Below are 15,713 nucleotides of genomic sequence, written 5' to 3' on the forward strand. Positions count from 1 at the left end.
TTTTCTGGAAGAGGTCTCTTGTCCTTCCTATTCTGTTGTCTTCTTCCACTTCCATGCATTGCTTATTTAAAAATAGTTCCTTATCTCTTCTGGCTAACCTCTGGAATTGCGCATTTAACTGGGCATATCTCCCCTTTTCACTGTTTCCTTTTGCTTTCTTGGGCTACTTCCAGTGTCTCAGCAGACAACCATTTTGCCTTCTTGGTTTTCTTTTTCTTTGGAACGTACTTTGTTGCCGCCTCCTGAACAATGTCGCGGACTTCTGTCCATAGTTCTTCTGGGACTCTGTTTACTAAATCTAGTCCTTCAAATCTGTTCTTCACTTCCACTGTATATTCGCTAGGAATGTTAGTGAGATCATATCTAACTGGTCTGTGTATTTTCCCTGATCTCTTTAGTTTTATTCTAAATTGGGCAATAAGAAGTTCATGATCTGAGCTACAGTCAGCCCCAGGTCTTGTTTTCACCGACTGGATAGATGTCCGCCACCTTTGGCTGCAAAGGATGTAGTCAATCTGATTTCGGTGCTGACCATCTGGTAAGGTCCATGTATAAAGCCGTCTTTTAGGTTGTTGGAAGAGAGTATTCGTTATACACAGCGAGTTTTCCTGGCAGAATTCTATCAGCCTGCGTCCCGCTTCGTTTTGTTCTCCCAGACCATGCTTGCCTGTGATCCCTGTTGTCATTTGACTTCCCACCTTGGCATTCCAGTCTCCTGTAATGAAAATAATGTCTCTTTTTGGTGTATTATCCAGTAGGTCCTGCAGATCCTCATAGAACTGATCTACTTCTGCTTCTTCAGCTGCTGTGGTTGGGGCGTATATTTGGATCACTGTGATGTTGAGAGGCTTTCCTTGCACTCGAATTGAGATCATTCTGTCATTTTTGGGTTGTATCCAAGCACTGCTTTAGCGAATTTCTTATTAATTATGAAGGCTACTCCATTTCTTCGATGTTCCTCTTGTCCGCAGTAGTAGATCTGGTGGTCATCTGATGTGAAGTGGCCCATTCCAGTCCATTTCAGTTCGCTGACCCCCAGAATGTCTATCTTTAGTCTTGACATCTCACCAATAACAACATCCAATTTGCCCTGGCTCATAGATCTTACATTCCAGGTTCCTATGGTGTGTTGATCTTTAGAGCATCGGATTCGTCGTTCACCTCCAGTACCGTCGGCCGCTAGCCTTCCTTTCGGCTTTGAGCTAGCTGCGTCATCACATCTGGGGCTAGTTGAACTTATCCTCTGCTCCTCCCCAGTAGCATTTTGGCCATCTTCCGACCTGGGAGTCCCATCTTCCAATGGCATACCGACATATCTCTGGTTGTACTGGTCCATTTAGTTTTCTTGGCAAGGATACTGGAGTGGTTTGCCATTGCCTTCCCCAGGGATCACGCTTGGTCTGACCTCTCTGCCACAACCGTCCCGTCTTGGGTGGCCCTTCACGGTTTCGCTCATGACATCATTGAGGTGCTCAAGCTCCAGCGCCCCGACAAGGCGGTGATCCTTTGCTGGAGATTCATTACGATTCATAACAGGAGCAAAATGACAGTGATGAAGTAGCAACAAAAATAGTTTTATGGTTGGGGGTCACCACAACATGAGGAACTGTATTAAGGGGTCGCGGCATTGGGAAGGTTGAGAAACACTGCTCTAGAACATGGTCATATAGCCCGAAAAAAATTATAAGAACCCAAAGCCCTTTTTGGTAAATATGCATAAGAATGTGGGGGAGGAATCCCTCAGCCTACTCCTATCTTGAGTCTAGCTCCTCATTGTGGACTGGAGACTTGATGTGACAAGAGACTTGTGCAGAGCAGGGATGAGACCCAAAACATCTGAAGGAGCACCGTTTGAGAACCACTGGTTCACATGTTTTGCTCTGAGTTGGATTACATGAGTCTACACTGCCAAAGCAGATCATCTGGATGTTCGATGTCAGTGTGGAAAGGGCCTTTGTAGCCTTCTCTGCCTGCCCACGAGGGCTGGAATCTCTCCAAACTCCCCCTGATGCCAAACTGCATGAACCGGACAGTGTGTGGCTGCAGCTCCTTCCCTTCACTTCCCTCCCTTCAGTGCTGCTGCTGCTTCTTCCGCCCACGAGCCTCCCACGCGCCACTGAGGCAGAGCAGCAGCAGCACAAGCAACGCGGAGCCATTGTAAATCCGGCGGCGTGGGAGGCAACTCCGTGCCAAAGGCTGAGCGCACAGAGAGAGGGAGGGAGGGAGAGGCGAGGAGGAGGAGGAGGAGGAAGAAGGAGAAGGGGAGGAGGAGGGAAGGAAGGAAGAGCAGAGAGAGCGATTGAGAAAGAGAGCGATTGAGAGAGAGCTTCCACGGACAGAAGAGGGGACCAAAAGCGGCGTCGGATGCCTTGCGCCCTCGGAGAGAAGAGCAAGAGGAAGGCGCCTCCTGCAGGGCGAGCCAACCCCTTGGCCCATGCCCCACCCGCGGCCTCGGAAGGGAGCCACGCAAGAAACCCGTGAGTGCCTTTGGGAGGAGGGGGAAGGGAGAGCGAGTTAGGACACCCCTCTACACGGTGGAACTGATGCAGCTCCACACCGCTTGAGCTGCCCTGGCTCCATGCAGAGGCATCATAGTTCTCTCCTCCTCTGGGGCTGATCGGCCCTCTATTCCAGCATCTGATCCCAAGTTTTCTCCTTTAAACCGGATTATGTGAGTCCACACAGCCAGATAATCTGGGATAAACAGAAAACCGAAAACCTGGGATAGAGGGCCTGTCTGGAAGAGTCCACACTGCCAGATAATCCAGTTCAATGTGGATTTTATGCAGCTGTGTAGAAGGGGCTTAAGCAACAAATGCAAGAGGAAGTCAGTTAAACAAAACTATGTGTGTATATATGTGTGTGTGTGTGTGTGTGTGTGTGTGTTTGTGAATGTATATGTGTGTGTGTGTGTGTGTGTGTGTGTATATATATATATATATATATATATATATATATATATATATATTTGTGTATGTGGGTGTGTGTGAATAATTCAGTTGGGAGAGACGACAGGGGCCATATAGTCCATCCCCCCTGCCATGCAGGAAAAGCACCATCAAAGTACCCCTGATAGATGGCCATCCAGCCTCTATTTAAAAGCTTCCACCACATTCCGAAGCAGAAAGTCCCACTGCTGAATAGACATAAATATACAGTAGATTTGTCAATATAGAAAGATGAAGATGGGGAAGCGGACCTCGGGGTAGAAAATGAGGACATCAGTAGAGAGGCCACATTTTTCCAAGCACTGATTATAAACTCATGGAACCCCCGGTAGCGCAATGGGTTTAAACCCTTGTGCCGGCAGGACTGCTGACCAAAAGGTCACAGTTCGAATCTGGGGAGCAGGGTGAGCTCCTATCTGTCAGCTTCAGCTTCCCAAGCAGGGACATGAGAGAAGCCTCCCACAGGATAGTAAAAATATCTGGGTGTCTCCTGGGCAACATCCTTGCAGACAGACATCTCACTTCTCACATCAGAAGTGACTTGCAGTTTCTCAAGTCACTCCTGACATGAAAAAAAAGTTTAATTTAGAAGCTGTTTTGGGAAGTGAAGTAGTTAGGTAGTTTTAGACTGGGCTTCATGGTCTTATACTAGGAGGTGCTTAAAAGGAAGACCACTCATGACCCCTTTTTACCCAATAATGTTTCATATGACCTGGCTATAGATGTATGTCAAATTGATGTGAACACTAAACATTTACTGTGGCTGGATGTCCATCTGTCGGGGGTGCTTTAATTGTGTTTTTCCTGCATGGCAAAGAGTTGGACTAGATGACCCATGTGGTCTCTTCCAACTCTACGATTCTGTGACAAAATCTGCATTTGCAAGGCTTGCTAAGCAGACTGATTTCCCCTTTTTGTGATGTACAACTAAAGCATCTTCTGCAGAGTCCACTGTGAACACTGCACATTTTTGCTAACAGAATACTGTTTTTTAAACTGTAGGTCCTGATCCCAAATGGGGACCCCTTAGCTCAGTGTTGGAATCACAAAAAATGGGCAACAGCGAAACATATCTGAACCATGTGCAATGTTTACAACAATGTGCAATGTTTACAGTTGGGCTGGTTGTGCAGAAAATGCTTCAGCTGTCCTCCAAAAAAGGAAAAGTCAGTGCTCTAGATTAGTGATTCTCAACCTATGGTCCTCCCAGTTGTTTTGGACTTCAACTCCCAGATATCCTAGCCATCTTACCAGGTGTTAGGAATTGTAGGAACTGAAGTCCAAGGCTGAATCTATACCGCCCTATATTCCAGGATCTAATCTCAGGTTATCTGTTTATCCCAGATTATTTGGCAGTGTAGACTCAGATAATCCAGTTCAAAGCAGATAATTGGGATCAGATCCTGGGATATAGGGCAGTGTAGATCCAGCCCAGGATACCAGGAGGACCAAAGATTGGGAAGCACTGCTCAAGGTGGTTTTGCAACTCCCATCATTCTTTATTAGCTCTCCTGGCTGCTGAGACTTGCAACTTCATGGCACCTGAAGGGCAACATTTTTCCCACTCCAGTCCAGCAGGCTCCTCCCTGTTCAGATGTGTATTTACTTTACTGTATTACTTCCAAATATGGTTTAAGGGACATGTGCCATTCTCTTAAACGGGGCCACAGAATTCTGCCCCTAAAGCCCTCCTAAAGCATTTTGGCAAGCATGATATGTAATGGTGAGAGGAAAGGCAATGGTGGGAGTGGGCTGCTGCCTTCCCCGTCTCTTACAAACTACCACCACCAAAAGCATTCCTTCTCAACCTTCTTAATACAGTTCCTCATGTTGTGGTGACCCCCAACCATAAAAATATTTTCATTGCTACTTCATAATGGTAATTTTGCTACTGTTATGAATCATCATGTAAATATCTGATATGCAGGATCTATTTTCATTCACTGGACCAAATTTGGCACAAATATCCGATACACCCAAATTTTAATACTGGTGAGGTTGGGAAGGATTGATTTTGTCATTTGGGCATTGTAGTTGCTAGGATTTATAGTTCACCTACAATCAAAGCGCATTCTGAACTCCACCAACAATTGAATTGAACCAGGCTTGGCACACGGAACTCCCATGACCAACAGAAAATACTGGAAGGGTTTGGTCGGCACTGACCTTGTGTTTAGGAGTTGTAGTTCACCTATATCCAGAGAGCACTGTGGACTCAAACAATGATGGATCTAGACCAGAGTTTGCATAAATACTCAATATGCCAAATGGGAACACTGGTGGAGTTTGGGGAAAATAGACCTTGACATTTGGAAGTTGTAGTTATTGGGATTTATAGTTCCAACGATAGAATTGGGCCAAACTTCCCACACACAACCGCCATGACTAACAGAAAACATCCTGTGTTTTCTGATAGTCTTTGGTGACCTCTCTGACACCCCCCTGGCGACCCCCCAGGGGTCTCATCCCCCAGGTTGAGAAAAAAATGACCTAAAGGTTATGTTACACACAGAGATATACACACATCCACTTGTGCTGGCTGAGCTGCTGATCTGAAGGTCGGTGTTTCGAATCTGTGGAGCAGAGTACTCTCCCAACTGTCAGCGCCAGCTTCCCATACAGGGAAATGAGAGAAGCCTCCTACAGGATGGTGATACAACCGGGCGTCCCCTGGGCAACATCTCTGCAGATGGCCAGTTCTCTCACACCAGAAGCAACTTGCAGTTTCTCAAGTTGCTTCTGACAGAATTAAAAAAACCAAAACCCTCATCTCTCCTCTTGTAATGCTTTCTTCCAGGGGGAAAAAAAAGAGGCATGGAAAGGCCATTTTGCACTGCTGAGAAGTATCCAAGGGGCATCACCTGCACCCACACCATGCCTACTCCACTACTGATATGGCAGACCTGGAGAGTTGTTTGCCACCAAAACCAGTGAGGAGGGAGGGTCAATATCTGGAAGGCTGCTGGCTCTCTGCTCCTGTTTTGCAGCTCAGGCGGGGAAAAGAAAGCAGTCAGCACAAGGGCGGATAAAGAAAGAACAAACTGTGGGTGTGTGGAGGAGTGTGGTATGTGCGCCTGTGCTGGATAGGAGGCCAGGCCAGGGATGTGGCAGGCTTTTCATTTGCAGAGAAGATCCACATTGGTGTGTGTCCACAAAGCTGATGCATTTTAATGCAAGTGGAAAGAGATGCATTGGTAGACAACAAAGTAGTTGAGAGAACTGCTTGTCAATTAAATATTGGGCTTGTTGTGTACCTCCGGGTTGTTTATTAGGTATGACGACCCTCAGATGAGCCCTTTCTTAACAAGTACATGAGCCAACAATGTGATTTGGCGGCAGAAAAAGCCAATGGGATTTTGGCCTGCATCAATAAGAGTATAGTGTCTAGGTCCAGGGAAGTCATACTACCCCTCTATTCTGCCTTGGTTAGACCAGACCTGGAATATTGTGTCCAATTCTGGGCACCACAATTGAAGAGAGAGATTGAGAAGCTGGAAAGTGTCCAGAGGAGGGCAACTAAGATGATCAAGGGTGTGGAGAACAAGCCCTATGAGGAGCGGCTTAAAGAGATGGGCATGTTTAGCCTGAAGAAGGGAAGGCTGAGAGGAGATATGATAGCCATGTATAAATATGTGAGAGGAAGTCACAGGGAGGAGGGAGCAAACTTGTTTTCTGCTTCCCTGGATACTAGGACGCGGGACAATGATTTCAAACTACAAGAAAGAAGATACCATCTGAACATTGGGAAGAACTTCCTGACTGTAAGAGCTGTTCAGCAGTGGAACTCTCTGCCCCGGAGTGTGGTGGAGGCTCTTCTTTGGAAGCTTTTAAATAGAGGCTGGATGGCCATCTGTCAGGGGTGGTTTGAATACAATATTCCTGCTTCATGGCAGGGGGTTGGACTGGATGGCTTCCAACTCTATGATTCTATTATTTTAAGTTTGCTATTGCCTTCCTCTGAGGGTGACTTTTGCCAAAGGCCATCCAATGAATATTCATGCCTGAGCAGGGATTTGAACCCTGATCTCTCACAGTCCTACTTCATTACTCAAAGCCTTGTATCCCACTATCTCTTGAGTTTCACTGGTATCATGTAAGTTGGATATCGATGTAAGTTGTTAAAGGTTTCCATACTTTACAGGTTACAGTAAAGAGAGCTGAAGACATAGAAGAGAGGAAGGGTGAAGCCTGTCTTTTGAGGGAAAGGGTTACTGTTGAAAGAGAGGGGGTCACCATGAGCTGCACTGGAAGATAGGTTGTATTCCTTTGGCAGATCCCATCCTTTTTGGTTGTTTTACTGTATTCCTAAATGGGGAGGAGGGAGGGGAAGAAGTAGTAGTAATACAGCTGTCCATCTACATTTGCAGTTTTGACTTCTCCTGATTTGATGATCCATGGATTTGATTAAAACGTTCTCTCTATCAAATAAAATCTAGCTCCACCGTGACTCTGTGACCAAAATCCACCGTGACTCTATGACCTAGGGCCCTTCCACACAGCCCTATATCCCAGAATATCAAGGCAGAAAATCCCACAATATCTGCTTTGAACTGGGCTGTTTGAGTCCACACTGCCATATATTCCAGTTCAAAGCAAATAATGTGGGATTTAATTCAGCTGTGTGGAAGGGGCCCTAGACATTTCTAAAGAGATGTGATTCTATGGTCAGTTTCCAGCAGAAGTTGATCATAGAGTCATGCTGGAAAACCACAAAATTCCTATAGAACTGTCCTGTCAAGTAGAAAAATAACAATTTCCTTTTCTGTGGTTTTACTTTCACGGGGGTCTTGTACCACTAATCCTAGTGAACATGAAGGGCTGGCTATAGTGTGGTATCAATAGCAAGACGATATTGCTATAGAGCAGGCATGGACAAACTTTGTCCTTCCAGGTGTTTTGGACTTCAACTCCCACAATTCCTAACCGCCTTGCCTACTGGCTGTTAGGAATTGTAGGAAGTCCAAAACACCCGGAGGGTCAAAGTTTGCCCATGCCTGCTATAGGGAGTTACCTGTGCAAAATGTCGTGCTGATGTTTTCAACACTTACTAAGAATAAACAAAGTATTGATCATTTGCAGAGTTGCACATCAACACAGAGAAAGAATGATGTGTGAGTTTGGGCTTTCATTGCACTGAGAAGATTGCGATGTTGCAGGATATCTTTGGAGGATGTTTATGCAGTAAGATGCACCATGATAAAGAAAACTCAACATTGTATCTATTTCCTTGATAAAGACTTAAGAGCAGAAATAGATCAGAGGAGAGGGCCCTTTAGTCCACACAATGCTGTCAGTCATGCACACAGCTGAATAAAATGCCACATTATCTGCTTTGAACTAGAATATATGGCAGTGTGGACTCAGAAAACCCAGTTCAAAGCAGATATTGTGGGATTTTCTGCATTGATATTCTGGGTTATAGGGCTGTGAGGAAGGGCCTTCTGTTGGCTCAAGGAAGCCCACAAGTAGGACATTAATACAACAGCTACTCCACCACACATTCATCAGAAATTGATATACTTATTGCAGTTCTAGGACCACCCACGATTGCGTTCTAGGACCACCCACGATAAGTGAAGTTCTGCAAAGTAGGGATGCCCCTTTCCCTTCTCTCATTACCCTCTTTACCTTCGTCTTGCTCATCGCCACCTGGGCCTCTTGCTGCCACTCAGGTCCCGTGACGCCTCCGCCACCTCCTCAATCGCAGGCCCCAAGCGGTAGCAAGAGGCCCAGGCGGCTACGAGGAGGAGCAAGAGGAAGGTAAAGAGGGCAAGGGGGCAGGTCTTCTTCCTCCTCGCCCTCTTTACCTTCCCCTTGCTCTTCCTTGACACTGCCTGGGCCTCTTGCTGCAGCTTGGACCCTGCAATGCCTCCACCACCTCCTCAGTTGCAGGGCCCAAGCGGTGGCAAGAGACCCAGGTGGTGACAAGGAGGAGGAAGAAGAAGAGGGCGAGGGGGTGGCTCTTCTTCCCTCCTCACCACTGGGGGGAAGAAGAAGCTTCGGCAAGAGGCCCAGACAGTGACGAGGTGCTTCTCTCTCTTTTTCACTCAGTGTTCCCTCATTACTTAATTTTAAAAACCGCAAAACAGCGAGTCCGTGATAAGCGAACCTCAAAGTAGCGAGGGACCACTGTACAGTGGTTTAGTGCCTCAGATATTGGCACTAACATACAGCTGTTAGAACTCCATAACCATGGATAACATACCATGATTTCCGATAAGGAATCCAGAATAAAAGACGACTCCTGCATCCATGTTCACAGTCAACAATTCAGATTTAGAATCATTTATAACCATAGTCATTATGTTTTCATAGTCTGGCAGGGAAACTCTATGTAAGTCTGCTTTGGTGTGGACAACTTGTAGGTCTCTACATGATGTTCGACTACAATTCCCATGATTATTCACTGTGCTGGCTAAGGCTGATGAAGGTTGTAATCCTACATGTTTTGGAGGGATATATGTTGCCCACCATTCTCTGGCCTTTCCACCGAGCTTTCACACAAATAAATGATGTTTGTTTTCTCCACACATTTGTGTTCTCATCCATTGTATGGGATCCCTGCAGAGAAACGTCAGCATGAATCAGCCACATAAATAGCAAACACCCCCTTATTTAGGCCAATTGAATTACTGAAATAGTCACACTTATCCTCATGTGAGGAGGCATGTATGCAGGTAAGCAACCAGTTATTTGGGGAAAGCCACACCATTTTTTTCTCCTCCCTGGCCTTTTCTCAATCTGCACAATATGTAAAAATGGACATTGTTGTGAAGCACCACTTACAAAGACAAGCTTTCACTCCCATCTCTCTGGTCTATTTTTTTCCTTCACTATGGTGAGTGCGTGTGTGAAGTAGGTTATGCCACACCTCTGCTGTTTCCACAATCTCAGTGTTTCCCCTGTTACCTCCGCAGGCTGCCGGTGATGGCCTTGTCCCTGCCACGCACCTTGGGCGAACTCCAGCTGTACCGGGTGCTGCAACGGGCCAACCTCCTCTCCTACTATGAGACCTTCATTCAGCAGGGTGGGGATGACGTGCAGCAGCTGTGTGAAGCGGGCGAGGAGGAGTTCCTGGAAATCATGGCTCTCGTCGGGATGGCAACCAAGCCGCTCCATGTCCGGCGCCTCCAGAAAGCCTTGCGGGAGTGGGCCACCAACCCAGGGCTCTTCAATCAGCCGGTGCCATCCATCCCTGTAAGCAGTATACCACTCTTCAAGATCTCCGAGTCAGGAGGGCGCAAGTCGCTTACCAATGGGCACACTAGCCCAGGAGAGATCCCCGGCAAAGCCAATGCGGAGACCCTTTCCAAGAGCCCCTCTGAGCCGAGAGAGAAGCTGTCCCCCTTGCCGATGATTCAGTGGGGCAACACAGAGTCAGAAGAGGAAGGCGGATCAACATCACCAGGCGAACATCCCTCACCTGCAGAGCATCTAGACTCGGAACTGGCCCAGGCAATATCGGAGGGTGTGGATCGCCTTCTGCGTAGCTGCCCTCGTGGTGCTGATACAGAACTGAGGACCCTCATGAAGCTGAACAAGAAGCTGGCGAAAACTGTGGGCCATATCTTCCAGATGGACAGTGGGGATCCTCGCAAGGAGGAAGAGATCCGGCGCCACAGTGCCATCTATGGGCGAGGGGAGGCCCGGCGATGTGAGGGCAAGCAGCTGACACTTCATGAGGTGAGTCAACAGGCTGGAGAGAAAGGATTTGCTCAGCGAGTGTGAACGGAGAGAGACTAGGGGTTATATTACTTTAAACTAAGGAGGAATAAAATAAAATATCCCCAGTCTGCCATCTAGGGTTGCCAGATTGAAAGAGATCTTGTATTTTTAATAGTTCTGCAGAAAAGCAAATTTTAGCAGGTATTGTTTCTGATGCTATCAGGTAAGAGGCAGTATCTGTGGAAATTTCATATTCTACACAACCCTTAAAGATACAGGAGTCCTCTCTACTTTTCACTTTGGCAACCCTATTGCCACCACAAATGTAAAATAACCAATATCAATTAAAAGTAAAGGTAAAGGTTTCCCCTTGACATTAAGTCTAGTCGTGTCCAACACTGGGGGTTGGTGCTCATCTCCATTTCTAAGCCGAAGAGCCAGCATTGTCCGTAGACACCTCTAAGGTCATGTGACCAGCATGACTTCATGGAGCACCGTTACCTTCCCACCGGAGCGATCCCTATTGATCTACTCACATTTGCATTTTTCAAACTGCTAGGTTGGCAGAAACTGGGCATAACAGTGGGAGTACACCCTGCTCCCCAGATTTGAACCACTGACCTTCTGGTCTGGAAGTTCAGCAGCTCAGTGGTTTAATCTGCTACACTACTGGGGGCTTTTAAAAAATATGAATGGTTCTGGGATAACTTCCTGTCTGGAACCGCCCTAAGTGTTGGGTTTTATGTGCTGGAAAGGGCAGCTTTTCCAACAGAAAGAACAAGAATGAATAATTCTCATTACAGTAGGGAAAATGCATTATTTAGAAAAGTATTTTACTTCTTTCAGGCATCCTCAAAATATTTTTTGCCAGGCATTCTTTTTTCCATCCTCCTCCTTTTCTGTGCAGTTTGACCTGCTATTGTCTTACATAAACTTTAACTTATTCACTTATATAGCCTGAAAGTTAATGTGATGCAGAGTGTTGGACTTGGCAGATTCAAGATGAATTCCCCACTGAGAAATAAAATTTTCAGGGTGACTATAGGTCACCTGACCTTTCTGACTGGGTTGCAGTGGGGATAAAGGTATGGAGAGGAGAGCCAAATGCAACATCTTGAAGTCATTGGAGGAAAGGAAAACATAAATGTAGTTGGATTTCAGTACAGTAGAAAAAAAGAAAAGATTTTCTAAAAGGTAAAAATAATAAGAAAAAAAAGGGAACACCTTTATTGTTGTGTATTTTCAAGTTGGAGCTCCTGCTGATGCAATGGGTTAAACCCTTGTGCCGGCAGGACTGCTGACATACAAGTCAGTGGTTCAAATCTGGGGAGAGCGGGTTGAGCTCCCTCTGTCAGCTCTAGTTCCCCAAGCAGGGACATGAAAGAAGCCTCCCACAAGGATGGTAAAACATCAAATATCCGGGTGTCCCCTGGGCAACGTCCTTGCAGACAGCCAATTCTCTCCTTGCAGATGGCCAGTTCTCACACCAGAAGTTTTTGAAGTGGCTCCTGACACACACACAAATATTCAAGTTGACTAACTCCAACAGACAGTGACTCTGGCAGGATTTGTGGAGAGGACTTTGCCATTTCCAGCCTCAAGTGTCCAAGGTCAGCCATTGGGACTTAATATCTGAGCAGGAATTTGAATCCCAACATGCAAATCACTACATTACGCTGGCTCCAGGAAGTGCAAAAGATATAGCAATGACCTCAACATGTACCTTAAAGAGTCACAGCCTGGTATCATGGTTGAAGCATTGAAATAGGATTCAAGTCCAGGGTTCAAATCCTTGCTCAGCTATGGGGAACAGATCTCACAAAAAAACCTTAGGGTCACCATAAGTTGGAAAAAACTTGAAGGCATGTAGCAGCAACAGAATAATGTTTCACAGTCGAAGCTGACTCTATGGCATTGCATTTTCTTGTAATTAACAACCAATGCAATAATATTTTTTTAAAATAAATGAAATAGTTGCCTTTATTTCTTAAGCAATCTTCTCTTTCCCGCACTGTAGCTTCATTGCCATGCTGTTCTTATGGAGCCCTGGGTGAGTGTGTATCTTTCTAACTGCTGTGACCCTCCCATCCATTCCCCCAAAGAGTCACTCTGTTCTCTCTTCCTCCAGTTGACCATCAATGAGGCTGCGGCCCAGTTCTGCCTCCGGGACAATTCATTGCTGCTGCGTCGCGTGGAACTCTTCTCGCTGTCACGTCAGGTGGCTCGAGAGAGCAGCTATCTCTCTTCCCTTAAGGGATCCAGGTGAGAAAACCAAAACCTTAAGCTCTTCCTAGTGAAACATTCTTTCTGGTGATTCATTCATATTTTAAAAAAGAAACGTTCTTGCATCTATGTTGGGAAAATGTATTTAGCCGAAAAGATCGACATTCTGTCCTCTTTTCTGCTTGCAACCACTCCAACCCTCTGTTCTTTCTAGACTAGTGGGATGGTGGCGGAACAGTTTGAGAACTTATTGGACAGCAAAAGAAATGCATCTCACAGAATTACTTTCACCTGGTATCTTGTTTGAGCCTTGAAAACTGATGTCCTAGTAAACTAGCACTGGGTTGCTGTGAGTTTTCCAGGCTGTATGGCCATGTTCCATAAGCATCCTCTTCTCAAGTTTCGCCCACACCCGTGGCAGGCATCCTCAGAGGTTGAGAGGTCAGTTGGAAACTAGGCAAGTGAGGTTTATAAACAACTAACGTTTAACAGTGGAATATGCTCCTTCAGAATATGGTGGAACCTCCTTCTCTGATTGTGTATTCCTGCATGGCAGGGAGATGGGCTGGATGGCCCTTGGAGTCTCTTCCAATAATAATAATAATAATAATAATAATAATAATAATAATAATAATAATATTGATGGGATCACAAGCCGGAAGAAGTTACAGAGAATGAACACGCCAAACTCCTCTGGGACTTCTGAATTCAGACAGACAGAGTTCTAGATCACAACACTCCTGACCTCACAATTGTGTTAAAAAACAGTATGGATCGGTGATATCGCAATCCCAGGTGACAACAGGATTGCAGAGAAATAAAGCTGATGCGATATGAGGATTTAAAGATCGAACTTTAAAGACACTGGCACAAGCCAGTGAAGGTAGTCCCAGTGGTGATCGGTGCAGTGCCTAAAGACCTTGGCCTGCACTTAAACACAATCAGCGCTGACAAAATTACCATCTGCCAGCTGCAGAAGGCCACCTTACTGGGATCTGCACGCATTATTCGCCGATACATCACACAGTCCTAGACACTTGGGAAGTGTCTGACGTGTGATCCAATTCAACAGCCAGCAGAGTGTTTGCTGTGGACTCATCTTGTTGTGTTTTAAATAACAACAACAACAACAACAACTTTATTTATATACCGCCCCATCTCCCCTAGGGGACTCAGAGCAGTTTCCACATATGCAAAATAATACAAAAACATACAACATAAAACAAAAACATAGGCATAAACTGGGTCTATGAAAGATGTCTGTCTGTACTCATTATTTCTTTAATTACTGATAATTTCTTCTTCTCTGATTCATCAAATAGCCAATTAAATTACACATCCAAGAAATTGGCTTTGCTTTCCTTTACAAACATAACAAGGAACAGTTCTATATTAAATAAACCATTTTGCACAAACTGTAGATTAGCACACTCTCCCTATTTCTTTTCCCTCCTGCTCTGCGTAAAACAAGAAGAGATGGAAACTGTTGTCAGTTTCGAATTAACCACAGTTCTGTGTTACCTCTGAATTTAGGAGGCTATAGTTTTTGAAATTACTAGTGTTTAATGTGTTTTTGAAAGCTTTCATGCCCAGAATCACTGGGTTGCTGTGAGTTTTCAGAGCTGTATGCAGGGACGTAGCCAGAGGTGGTGGTGGGGAGATTAAAAGTTCAACCCTGCCCTGAAATGTGTCAGGTTAAAAAAGAAACTTGGTTTACTCATAAATTGGTTAACCAGTTTAAATTCATGAATAAACTGGTCTTGGGAGGGGGGGGGGGGTTAGTACCCTTAAACCCAGCCTGTATGGCCATGTACTAGAAGCATGCCAGGAGAGAATGCTTCTGGAACGTTGCCATACAGCCCAGAAAACTCACAGCAGCATACTAGTGTTTAGATTCTGGTTTGTTTTAACTACCTGTGATTTGAGCAAACCAGCATTTCCCAAATTCAGTTGCAACAGGGGATTTATATTAATTCAAAAATGGAAGCTTTCAGTCTTTCTGGCCTGTTTTTGAGGCCCCATCTAGACTGCAATATAATTCAGTTTCAGAATGCAGGTTAACTGCATTGAACTGCATTGTATGGCAGTGTAGACCCATTTAATCCAGTCCAATACAATCTGCATTATATGAATCTACACTGACCATTATGATGCAGTTCAAACTACATTACATGGCAGTGTAGATGGGGCCTGAGTCTCAGGCTGGATATAAATGTAATTGGATTTCAGTGTAATTTAGTTTCAGAATGCAGATTAACTGGATCTTGAGCACATTTTAGTAATGATTTCTTATTGTGACTGAATTGGAATCCAAGAGTGGACAAAAACCAACTCTAGCAATATCAGCGTCCCCCAACTACAATGTATGTAACATCAACATGCCAATATCTCCACAGGTTTTTTGTATGGGATAAATCTGCACTTGCACATGAAATGATCTAGTTATATGTAAGACTTGTCCAAAATTGCATGGGTAATTACTCTATCTGATAACATGTTTAAATCAGTTTGGAGTTTTATCCATTTGGCTTTCATTGTGGGCAGTCTAGGAGTTATCTTCTGAACATAACACCTTGTAGTGTGCGCTGACTCTTTGGTGGTTTGTGTCCTCAGGCTGCATCCAGAGGAGGGCGGTGGTGGGCAACCCAAGCGACTCAAGCAGGAGGTATGTTTCAGAGACTTCTGGTGCTGCCATTTTCCCTGGCGATCATTGAATGTCCATAATCTATTCTGTATGGGATGTGTTTGCTTATTGCAGTCTTCCTTCATCTGCAATCCTCTTGCATGTAAACTGTCATTATCTCTGCATCTTATCCTTCCGACAAAAACCCTTTCCTCTAAATTTACAACTCCTAGAAGTCTTCCCTCTAGTACCAC

General features: G+C 45.2%; 1 protein-coding gene across 1 annotated transcript in view; it reads left to right on the forward strand.

The window, feature by feature from the left end:
- The first annotated feature begins 2,081 nt into the window (after positions 1–2,081).
- Positions 2,082–15,713, forward strand: part of NAB2 (NGFI-A binding protein 2) — a 29,631-nt gene continuing 15,999 nt past the window's right edge. The window contains exons 1-4 of the mRNA XM_060763015.2: positions 2,082–2,477; positions 9,866–10,631; positions 12,742–12,875; positions 15,450–15,501. Of these exons, the coding sequence (XP_060618998.1) occupies positions 2,365–2,477; positions 9,866–10,631; positions 12,742–12,875; positions 15,450–15,501 (1,065 nt within the window). The 5' untranslated portion in view covers positions 2,082–2,364. The remainder of the gene's footprint in view (positions 2,478–9,865; positions 10,632–12,741; positions 12,876–15,449; positions 15,502–15,713) is intronic.

This window comes from Anolis sagrei, chromosome 2 (genome assembly GCF_037176765.1).
Source record: "Anolis sagrei isolate rAnoSag1 chromosome 2, rAnoSag1.mat, whole genome shotgun sequence".
NCBI classification, from domain to species: Eukaryota; Metazoa; Chordata; class Lepidosauria; order Squamata; family Dactyloidae; genus Anolis; species Anolis sagrei.